Below are 12,131 nucleotides of genomic sequence, written 5' to 3'. Positions count from 1 at the left end.
CAGGCGTGGGCGTACTTATTGCCCCCCAACTTGGTGCCTGTGTATTGCGGTTCACCCCAGTGAATGAGAGGGTGGCCTCCCTCCGCCTACGTGTGGGGGGACGGGTTCTGACTGTCGTTTGTGCTTATACACCAAACGGCAGTTCAGATTATCCACCCTTTCTGGAGTCCTTGGAGGGGGTACTGGAAAGTGCACCTTCTGGGGACTCCCTTGTTCTGCTGGGGGACTTCAATGCTCATGTGGGCAATGACAGTGAGACCTGGAGGGGTGTGGTTGGGAGGAACGGCCCCCCTGATCTGAACCAGAGTGGTGTTCTGTTGTTGGACTTCTGTGCTCGTCATGGATTGTCAATAACGAACACCTTGTTCAAGTATAAGGGTGTCCATATGTGCTCTTGGCACCAGGACACCCTAGGCCGCAGTTCGATGATCGACTTTGTAGTGAACTTAATCTGGTGTCACGACTAAGCCTAAGGTCAAAACCCTTGACCTTAAGAACCTCGTGGGACAGGAACTGTCATTTTATTGATTTGAATCCAGAAATACAGGTTCACCCATCCTGAGACTTTCTTTCTTGAAGATTCAAGTGAAAAGAACACTCTCTTTTTATTATCATTACTATTTTACAAATGTTGATAATCAAAGTGTCTTAGTTCAAACCATTTTAGATGTTGCAGTGAACTAATCAATTTTATTAACTGTGTAATGATATTTTCTCATGCAAAGTTAGAATTCATGTTGAGGTCTGTTACAGATTTTTATGCATTTTCTGATTTCTGCCTTTGAATGAGCAAGTGTAAGTTGGTCCAAGGTTGGAGTCAAACGCAAAACAAGTTGTTGGAACGAACTGTCATGTTTTTAGAATCCTCTCAGACATAAATATCGAGGTTTTGGCACCTGTTTCTGAAACGCGCCAAAACAAAACTCTCTCTGTCTGTGAGAACATTTCTGATCTTTCCATAACAATTCTTGCTGCATTCTAACCTTTTACGTCACAAAACACACCCCGTCTGGTCGGTTCTGGCCAATGGGAATACTCCCAGATGGACCGGAAAAACAGCTCTTTAAAATGTCAGTACTTCCTGGTTTACTCAGTTCTGCTCAAGATCTGTAAACTACTCAGTTCTGTTGAGTTCTGATGGAGAAGTTCTGCGGCGCGGACAGTGCTGATATGTCCTAGCGCTGGACAGTTCTGTGAGAGACGGGATGATCCTGACATGACAACAGAGCTCTTCCGAGTTCCATGGGATTATAAGAATTTCACTCGCCACTACTTCTGACGATTCACAGCATCCTAAGGAGACGCTGGACAGGTAGCGTTAACGGAGCTCCATATCTGCTGATTAACCTCAGAAAGGTAATGAGTCAAGTTTCCTACCAAGCGTACCGGGGAGAGCTGGGTTCTGATGGAGAGTGTCAATTCTGGTGAACACTTCCCCTCCCATACCATCTTTTACTCTTCTTTAACTTCTTTCCCATCTTGAAACTTTTCTCTCAAGTAGAAATTCTTCCAGATAATTTAGAAATGTCTGTGTAAAGTGCTCATCCACATCCGTGTGGGTAAAAGATCATAATTGTACAGTTTTCATAAATGTCTGTGGTGAAGAAAACGGAAAAATCATGGCCGTATGATTTTTCCTGATTGATTGCTTATGTTGTTATTTTCATAATTTGCCAAATTAATGTAAATGTTTGATGTTAAACTTTGATTCTGTAAATAAATGACCGCATTCATTTTGATGGGTCAAATATAAATGACGTCTCACGTTTGCATTTCATTAAATTCAATGCACGTTTTATTCAGTTCAGAAAAATGAGGAATCCGCGTTAATTGATGAATATATCTGAGCATCTGTTCATCTACAACTTTGTCATTGTCTCATCTGATCTGCGGCCACATGTCTTGGACACTCGTGTGAAGAGAGGGGCGGAGCTGTCAACTGATCACTACCTGGTGGTGAGTTGGCTCCGATGGTGGGGGAGGATGCCGGTCAGACCTGGCAGACCCAAACGTATTGTGAGGGTTTGCTGGGAATGTCTGGCAGAGTCTCCTGTGAGACGGAGTTTCAACTCCCACCTCCGGGAGAACTTTGAACATGTTCCGAGGGAGGTGGGGGACATTGAGTCTGAGTGGACCATGTTTCGTGCCTCTATTGTCGAGGCGGCTTACCAGAGCTGCGGCCGCAAGGTTGTCAGTGCCTGTCGCGGCGGCAACCCTCGAACCCGATGGTGGACACAGTCGGTGAGGGATGCTGTCAGGCTGAAGAAGGAGTCCTATCGGGCCTTTTTGGCCTGTGGGACCCCGGAAGCAGCTGATGGGTACCGGCAGTCCAAGCGACATGCGGCTCGGGTGGTTGCTGAGGCAAAAACTCGGGCATGGGAGGAGTTCGGAGAGGCCATGGAGAACGACTTCCGTACGGCTTCGAGACGATTCTGGTCCACCATCCGGCATCTCGGGGGGGGGGGGGAGCGGTATGCCACCAACACTGTTTATAGTGGGAGTGGTGTGCTGCTGACCTCAACTCGGGATGTTGTGGGTCGGTGGGTGGAATACTTTGAAGACCTCCTCAATTCCACCGGCACGTCTTCCACTGAGGAAGCGGAGCCTGGGGACTCTGGGTCGGGCCCTCCAATCTCTGGTGCCGAGGTGGTTAAAAAGCTCCTCGGTGGCAGGGCCCCAGGGGTGGATGAGATTCGCCCGGAGTTCCTTAAGGCTCTGGATGTTGTAGGGTTGTGTTGGCACTCTGCAATATTGCGTGGACATCGGGGGAAGTTCCCCTGGATTGGCAGACCGGGGTGGTGGTCCCCCTATTCAAAATGGGGGACCGTAGAGTGTGTTCCAACTACAGGGGAATCACGCTCTTAAGCCTCCCTGGTAAGGTCTATTCGGGGGTTCTGGAGAGGAGGGTCCGTCAGATAGTCGAACCTCGGATTCAGGAGGAACAGCAGGGTCCTGGAGGGTGCGTGGGAGTTTGCCCAACCAGTCTACATGTGCTTTGTGGACTTGGAGAAGGCGTTCGACCGCGTCCCTCGAGGGGCCCTGTGGGGGGTACTCTGGGAGTATGGGGTACCGGGCCCTTTGATACGGGCTGTTAGGTCCCTGTATGACCGGTGTCAGAGCCTGGTTCGCATCGCCGGCAGTAGGTCGGGCTTGTTCCCGGTGAGAGTTGGACTCCGCCAAGGTTGCCCTTTGTCACCGATTCTGTTCATAACTTTTATGGACAGAATTTCTAGGCGCAGCCAAGGTGTTGAGGGGATCCGTTTTGGTGGCCTTAGGATTACGTCTCTGCTTTTTGCAGATGATGTGGTCTTACTGGCTTCATCAGATCGTGATCTACAGCTTTCGCTGGAGCGGTTCTCAGCCGAATGCGACGCGGCCGGGATGAAGATCAGTTCCTCCAAATCCGAGGCCATGGTCTTGAGCCGGAAAAGGGTAGAGTGCCCTCTCCGGGTCAGGGAGGAGGTCCTACCCCAAGTGGAGGAGTTCAAGTATCTTGGGGTCTTGTTCACGAATGAGGGAAAAATGGAGCGTGAGATCGATAGGCGGATAGGTGCAGCGTCTGCAGTGAAGCGGGTGCTGTACTGGTCTGTCGTGGTGAAGAGAGAGCTGAGTCAAAAGGCGAAGCTCTCAATTTACCGATCGATCTACGTTCCCACCCTCATCTATGGTCACAAGCTTTGGGTTGTGACCGAAAGAATGAGATCTCGGATACAAGCGGCCGAAATGAGTTTTCTCCGCAGGGTGTCTGGGCTCTCCCTTAGAGACAGGGTGAGAAGCTCGATCATCCGGGAGGGACTCGGAGTAGAGCTGCTGCTTCTCCACGTCGAGAGGAGCCAGTTGAGGTGGCTTGGGCATCTGTTTAGGATGCCTTCTGGACGCCTCCCTGGTGAGGTGTTCCGGACACGTCCCACCGGAAGGAGGCCCAGAGGAAGACCCAGGACACGCTGGAGGGACTATGTTTCTCGGCTGGCCTGGGAACGCCTCGGGATTCCCCCGGAAGAGCTGGCCCAAGTGGCTGGGAGAGGGAAGTCTGGGCCTCCCTACTTAGGCTGCTACCCCCGCGACCCAACCCCGGATATGCGGAAGAAAATGGATGGATGGATGGATGAGACTGGGGTTTGAATCTGGTCAAAATATTATTTAACAATTAAAAAAAAAAAACAATACACAGCGGCAGGTGGCATGGTGGCTCAGTTGGTAGAGCTGTTGCCTCTCAGCGAGAAGGTCAATGGATCAAATCCTGGCCAGGGATCTTTCTGGGTGGAGTTTGCATGTTCTCTCCGTGCATGCGTGAGTTTTCTCCAGATATTCCAGTTTCCTCCCACAGTCCAAAAACATGCATGTTAGGCTGATTGGTAACTCTAAATTGTCCCTAGGTGTGAGTGAGAGGGTGAATGGTTGTTTGTCTCTATGTGGCCCTGTGATGGACTTGTGACCTGTCCAGGGTGTACCCCACCCCTCACACAGTGATTGCTGGACATGGGCACCAGCGACCCGCATGACCCAAAAATGGAAGAAGCGGGTAAAAGTTAATGGATGGATGGAACTGAAGGTGCATTGTGACCTTATAACTCCTGACATTGTCGCGTATAAAACAAAATCGGTATCAGCCAAAATCAGAATCGGCAGGTCAGACTTTTTAGAAATTGGTGATCGGCCAGAAAACTGCAATCAGTGCACCCCATAATAAGCAACTATTTGTAGCATTATAGGATGCCAGCACTTTTTGTGTGGCTGTACTGAAAAGTAAAAACAGTTTAGCAGCTACCCCCACATTTATGATTTAATCTGCTTCACACTTTTGAAGTGAAGACGGGCAGATTGAAATCAGTGTTTCAATGATTATTTGTTGTCATGGGTGGCATGACAGCACAGTAGTTAGTGCTGTCATCTCATAGCAAGAGGGTGGCAGGTTCACCTCTCTGCCTTTCTTTGTGCACGTTACATGTTCATGTGCAGGAATGGTAATCAGTGGGACAAGAATTCAGTCAAAGAAAAGTTATGGGTAATTTGAAACTTCATAGATCAAATGTGCGTGTCAGAGTTGATTTTAAAATTCTCCTGCTGACATTCAAGTGCATTAACGGCCTCGCGCCCTCATACCTCTCCGACCGTCTTCATCCTTATACTCCTTCTCGGGCTTTGAGATCATCAGACCAGCTGCTTTTGGCCGTACCAAAAACCAGGCTGAAGCTCAGAGGAGATCGAGCGTTCTCATGGGCCCTAAACTCTGGAACAATCTGCCCATCAACATTCGACAGGCCACCTCAGTCTCTGCTTTTAAAGCTCTCCAAAAAATTCACCTATACTCACTGACATTTAACACAGGGTGATCGGATTTAGTTTTTCATTGATGCTAATTCTGTTTATGCTTTTGTTATTATTCCTATTTAACACAAGGTCATCAGATCTGATTTAATATTTCATTGTTTGACTGAGTTTATGCTTTTTGTTATTATTTCCTTGACTTTTGACACAACGTGATCTGATTTAGTATTTCATTGTTTCTAACTGTTTTTGGTTTTATATTTTTATTCCATGTGCTGTGAATATATCTTGCTACTTTTCATTTGATGTGATATTTTTGTTAAGCACTTTGGTAACAGTTTCTGTTTTAAATGTGCTCTATTAATAAATCTGACTTGACTAGGGTAATTATATAAATAGAGATGCACCGATCCGATACCAATATCGGTACCAATATTGAAAAAAAAAAACCTTCTGGATCAGGTATCAGTGACAATGTGACTGATCCATGACACGGCAGATCTATTCACTCTAATTCTATGCTTTGTGCTCTGAGTGACGTCACGTGTTAGTGTACTGACTGAACAAAATACAGTAGTGTTGTTTTTACATGTTTGACCGAGCTTGTGAAGCTCTTGGTGTGTTTAAGTGTGCTGCTCTGGTGCAGAGCTTTCAATAAATTTGTAATTCAGTACCTTCATGTCTGCGTTTAAAAAAACTAATGTTTTAAGTTAATTCAGCACTGGGTTTGTAAGCTCAATCATCCAGGTGGACAACAAAAATGGCTACATCATGTCATCTGGACCTGTTTCAGAAACGGGTCCTGATGACATGATTTAGACATTTTTGTTAATTCAGCACTGTTTGTCTGTATCAGATCGGAATTGGCTCGGTATCGACCGACGCTGCAATGCAGGCATCGGAAGTGGGAAAAGTGTATCGGTGCATCCCTATATATACAATAAATCCAACAATGTTCAGTCAGGTCATATGGAAGGTTTCTTTTATTGGGAGACGTTTCATCCTTCATCCAAAGGATTTCCTCAATCTGAGGAGCTACAAACAAACTGTGTTCCACAAACGGCACACTCCCATAGTGGACGACCAGTTTGCTGGTGATAAGATGGTTTCTGGGAGCCGCCCTCTCCCCTGTTGACTCCTCCCAGGCATAATTATTATGATAGAGCATGAACCTTGATGTTCTGAATCACTTGGCTGTGGCTGCCTGGGAAGAGTCGACAGGGGAGAGGGCGGCCCCCAGAAGCCATCTTATCACCAACAAACTGGTTGGTCCACTATGAGAAAGTGCTGTTTGTAGGACGGTTTGTTTGTGGCTCCTCAGATTGATGAAGTCCTTTGGATGAAGGACGAAATGTCTCTCTCTCAAAAAAGAAAAAGAAACTGTCCAGATGACCCGACTGAACACATTTTTAGATTTTTTTTTTTTTAACCTGGATTATTGAGCATGAACCTTGATGTAACTATATTAACCTCAACTGTTTACAGCAGCTGCGACAGCAATGTAAATATATACAACTGCAGATTTGATACAAAACATTTACCAACAAAAATAAAAATAAAATAATTAGGGCACTTTCTATTGTTGCTCTCTCTCATGGCCTCATTCCTTCGAAACAGAAGTATTGTTTTCCCGACGAATAGACAAGTACCTTCTACAGACCATATTCTTGGGGGATCTACTGTATAAATGATTATGGTACTACTTAACATAGGCTAATCATGGTAGTTGGAGCACGGACCGCGGTTTATCTGAACGCAATTTGCATTCAGTGTAGCAGATAAAACACTGTTTTTGTTTTGTTTACATTTGTTTAACAAGCATAAAGTTGACTAAAATAGCCTTGTGGAGTTCAGGAACATGTTGTGTTCACCTCTGCACGAACAACCAGACCAAACGAAGTCAGTGGATACAACAGAGTTTTGAACACGGACCCAAAACAAAACAACAAAAAAGTGTGCTCCTGTGAAAAGCGGTAAACCGGTAGTTTCCATCACCTACCAACTAGGGATTGAACGACTACATAATTTTTAAAGTGGGATCACACCGTGAATTAAATGAAACTAAAAACAAGATAATCTTTAGTGTAATGCTTCCACACTGTTGATGAATTTCTACCTGTTTGGGAAGACTTTGCCTGCTCCTCGCCTTCCATCTGCTTGAAAGAATCTTTTTTGTAGCCAGCGGCCCAGCACTGATCATGTGACACAATCACCGACTGCGACTAGTCGACATGAAATTTAAAAACTTGCGAGATGTCGTAGAATCGACTAGTCTATTCAACCACTACTACGTACAAATGAAGAAATTAGAAGAATGTGGCTGAAAAATCTGAACTCAAAGGGACCACTCAAAACGCTGATCCCCCCCCCCCCCCCTTTTCATTTACACTTTATTTATACAGGTAGTCTCATTGAGTCACCAGAACTCATTTTCAAGAGAGACCTGTTTTTGGGAGCAGGTGGCGGGGGTTAAGGGCCTTGCTCTGTGACCCAGAGTGGGGCAAATGAGGGTGGAGGCAGGTGTGGGTGTTTCACCTTTTCCACCCACATTTTGAAGTTGACGGTACCGGGAGTTGAACCTGCGACTTTCCGATCACAGGCCCATCTTCTCTAACCTCTGCACCACCACTCCCATAATGTGAGCTCATTTATGTGAAATGAGCTCACTGTAAGTGGTCTCATTTCTCTTTGTTGACAAACAGCTGATGGATAATTTTCTCTGTAATCAACCCAAGCTCGATGATGGAGGACTTTAAGGCTTTGGCTGGGCTCTATGTCTGCTTTAAGCTAAATAAGATTGTGTCCCACCTCTTAACAAAACATGACCGACCTCATTACTGTGTAGATATTAATACACCTCAGAACTTTTCATTCAGGGTGTTCATTTCTTCACAGTCGGAAGCGACCGAGTCTATGAAGTAGCCAAAATATGCTAGTATATGTAATCTGTGGCCACTTCTTCAGGTCATCCTCCATCCCTCGTCTGCAGCAGTATAATTACAGTATATTGTCCTGTTTGAGCTCTGACAGGTGGTGTTCCTACAGGTTTAAATTAAATCCACAGTGCTCAGAGAAACTACATTAGCTCGTACTGTTCGTTCACACATATAATGACGTTTCTGGTCCGCGCAGGAAGTCAAACCCATAATTCACGCAAGACAGCATAGGGTTAGGAATACGGTGGATAGTATTTACCGGTACCTTACATAAATCCAATAGAGTAAGTGCAAAACAGCCAATTAATTTGACTATCAACTATTTTAAAAACTGCAAATGTTCAGACATTTTACAGAACGGTTGTTACCTAAAACAGGTTCCATATTCAACAGCATGACCCCTTACCAGCACATCCAAGTGTTCCTAACATATGCATATTATGTCATGTACACAGCGACACAGTTATGAACAAACTCAATCTTTGTTGGAACAATATTTTCAAGTATGAGAGAAAAAGATAACAGTTGATCATTTGTTTAGATGACTTGATTAATTGGTGTGCATGAAATTACAGGTAGTTTACAAACAACAGTGAAGCTTTTCTTATCACTGCAGCATAACGCTGTTGCAAAAAAATAAAAGCACAACGCTGCTGCTACAAAATCCTCAGACATTAGAATTTTTTAATAATAATTCATTATCATGCATATGTTGAAGGATAAAAGATGCCTCTCACAAGAGAACCAAACAAACAAATAAAGAGCTCTGCCAGGTACTTTGTTTTTAAGTTTTAGTACAAAATCTGGTATATTTATCAATTTATTTGTAAATCTTTTATTATAGAAATATCTTTATTGTCACTGTACGGCTCACATACATGGAAACTAGGAAAAGGCAGATGAATTTCTTATTTTAAAAAAAGCATTTGTTATAGTTCTTAGATATCCATTGGTTCAAAACATGAGCAATCACATATGAAATCCCCAAACAAATGTTCACTTAATATAAGTCCAGTGTTAACCATAAACTAAAGATCACAAATGTACACAAGCCATACAAATTAACCAAATAACTTAAACAATGACGCAAAGTCATGTGCTCATTCTTCAAAGTTAGTCCAAGTTTCTCTAAGGAAAAATCTAGCAACAAAAAAATAATGATACAGTATTTTTTTTAACCAATCTACAGTATGTCAAACACCAACAGCTACTAAAAACCACTGGATATCCTAACTGGGCCTTCCTGAAAGCAGAGGAAAAACCCAAACAGGACTCCAGCCAGTCACCAGATGAAAAGGAGGAACCCAGACCCAGACCAGTGGTCATTCCATATGTTGCAGGAGTATCAGAGAAACTGAGATGTTTATTTTCTAAACATGACGTCCCAGTGGCTTTTAAACCCCAAAATACATTAGACTGGTTTATCCCAAAGATCCAGTCCCCCGGCACAAAGAATAATATTGTGTATGCTGTTCAGCGTCAGGAGGGTGATCAGTCTTACATCGGGGAAACTAAACAGCCACTGGCCAAAAGGATGGCCCAGCCAGAAGCTAGAAGATCAACATCATCAGGCCAGGACTCTGCGGTCTACACTCATCTGCACACCAGCGGTCACTCTTTCAGGGATGAAGATGTGCACATCCTTGATAGAGGAACGATGGTTTGAGAGAGGAGTAAAGGAGGCCATCTTTATGAAGAGAAACCGTCCATCATTAAACAGGGGTCGAGGCCTCCGTGCTCAACTGTCCCCCTCTTACAATGCTGTTATTGCTAGTTTCACTCGGCTCTCTGTGAATAGTAAGCGGCCTCAGGGCACTAACAACCAACTGTTAGGCTGATGGTCCTCCTATCACGTAAATGGCTAGTTTTGGATGTCAACAACAAACTGGTTGATGAACTATGAGAAGGCGTTATCACGAAGTCTTTTGGATTAAAGACAAAACGTTTCAACAAGTTTTTAATTTTACTTTTTAATCCATCCAGAGGACCAGACTTAACTTAGTTAGATGTTTCTACCTGGATTATTGAGCATGCATCAGGAGGATACCAACAACCACTTAATGCATCATGTCACTGTGCACCGTTTAAAGACAAACCACAACAGCCTGGGGTTAAAGATGTTTCTTGGCCCAGCATAGACACAGCTCCATCTGCATACCTTCAGTCGTTTGACCACTTCATCGTTGCTGATTTTATCCGTGATCTCCTTTACTCCGGGCGGGTAGATAATCTTTCCGTCCCCCGCTGGTTTCTGCTGCTGCGGGAACTCCATGCTTGTTGATGTCGTCTGGTCCACACGGTCTTCTACTGGCCTCTACGGGTCAGAAAACAACAGTTCAGCACAAACCATGCTAATATACTCACCAAAAACCTCGCTTTACGTATTGTTTTTGTGCCCCGACCATAACAGTTACCCGCTAATATTAATAAAACCACGCAAAAACACAGAATAGCGTTTATAGTTAGCACATTCATCACGAAAACCCACCGCCGAAGCAGCATCCTGAATGTTATTAGCTTACAGGCTAAACTACCCCAGCTAATTTTTACGTATTGTTTTTTTCACATGACAATGTGTGGAAACAGAAAGGAGTGTAACAGCTACGTAGATGACACATCTACAGAGCTATGTTGCTGAAAAAGTACTTTACGAACAACACAGTCAGCGCATCTATACTGCCAAACAGGTTATCAAGTTAGCTAGTTAGCTTCCGTACAAACAACACAGGCTAACATTTTGCGGGAATGAAGCTAACAGTTAGCTTACTGTGTTAGCCTAGGCCGCAAACTATCCAGGTACCCATCGCGTCTGCGTTCACAATCACAGAGGAAGTCAAGTATCCTATCAGCTTTGCCTAAAACAGCCATGATCGTGGTCAGCTCCTTTGGTTTTCCACCAATACAGCCACTTTAACAAGTTTAAAACAAAAGCTAATTTACTTGTTTCGGTCTTTTCTCAACTTCCGAGCATCGCTCCGTACTGCCGCTAGTTTAACAGGCGAGGCAGGGCAGCTACCGTCGCCCTGAGCCCTCCTCTCTCAACCAAGAACTTGCCCCACGGATGATTAGAAACACCCCAACAAATTGCAAAACGATTCCATCATTAAATAAGCAGCTACAACCCGAAAGCCTGGATGTTACGCAAGCGCTTCTTTTGTAGTATTTACCTCTCAAATGGGCCGTTTTAATTCATTAGGCTGACTCAGATTGGTTTAGTTTTCGGCACAAAGCTCCCTGTCCGTTCAGTCAATGAAAGCTGGGTGCAGAGCGCCCCCATCGGTCTCACTGCGGTATTGCAATTTCAAATACATGGCGGGAGTTGGAAACAAACAGCAGGAAGCGTACTCACTTTACATGTTATATTTGCTAGATGTGTAAAGAAAAGAAAGATGAGTGCAGTCCCTAATCAATGCAACCTGGAATTTTTACAATCAAAGCGTGTAAATGCATCACCATTACTAAAGCTGTACCAGAGAAAACGGCTTTGGCGCTGTGGTTTGTTGGAAAACAGCGCCATCTACTGGCGACAGGTTGTGACGTTCGTGTGTTGGCTATTAAATGTTTTGCGTCACTAAAAACAATTTCTGTTGTTTTTTTTGTGATTTTTCTAAATACAACACACATTTACGAAACGTTATTTAAAGTTTGCTGAAAGTAAATTTGTGCTGATTAAAAAAAAAACATATTTCAAGAGCGCAAGCTATTATTTTTAAAGTCACTACTTCCGGTGTTCACTAGGCTACGGTTGCAGAGACAAGTTTTTCGCGACAAGTTTCCACCACTTGGAGTGCTGTTGGGAAACTGGAATTTATGCACTTCTCCAGTCACAGTGGCATGTTTTTGTTTGTAGCAGTCGGGACGTCTCTCTTTGAACTGTCCAGCCGCTAGTTAGCTCCGTTAGCGGCTAATCGTTAGCCGCATTAGCAT

At 44.5% G+C, this 12,131-nt stretch overlaps 1 protein-coding gene across 1 annotated transcript in view; it reads right to left on the bottom strand.

Moving 5' to 3' along the window:
* Positions 1-11,096, bottom strand: part of pds5a (PDS5 cohesin associated factor A) — a gene marked incomplete in the record, with an annotated part of 50,430 nt that extends 39,334 nt beyond the window's left edge. The window contains 2 exon segments of the mRNA XM_037698255.1: positions 10,363-10,518; positions 10,972-11,096. Of these exon segments, the coding sequence (XP_037554183.1) occupies positions 10,363-10,476 (114 nt within the window).
* Between the last annotated feature and the right edge of the window lie 1,035 nt (positions 11,097-12,131).

Source organism: Nematolebias whitei, chromosome 3 (genome assembly GCF_014905685.2).
Source record: "Nematolebias whitei isolate Nwh7 chromosome 3, NemWhi1, whole genome shotgun sequence".
Lineage (NCBI taxonomy): Eukaryota > Metazoa > Chordata > Actinopteri > Cyprinodontiformes > Rivulidae > Nematolebias > Nematolebias whitei.
This window is presented reverse-complemented; position numbering and strand designations above follow the sequence as displayed.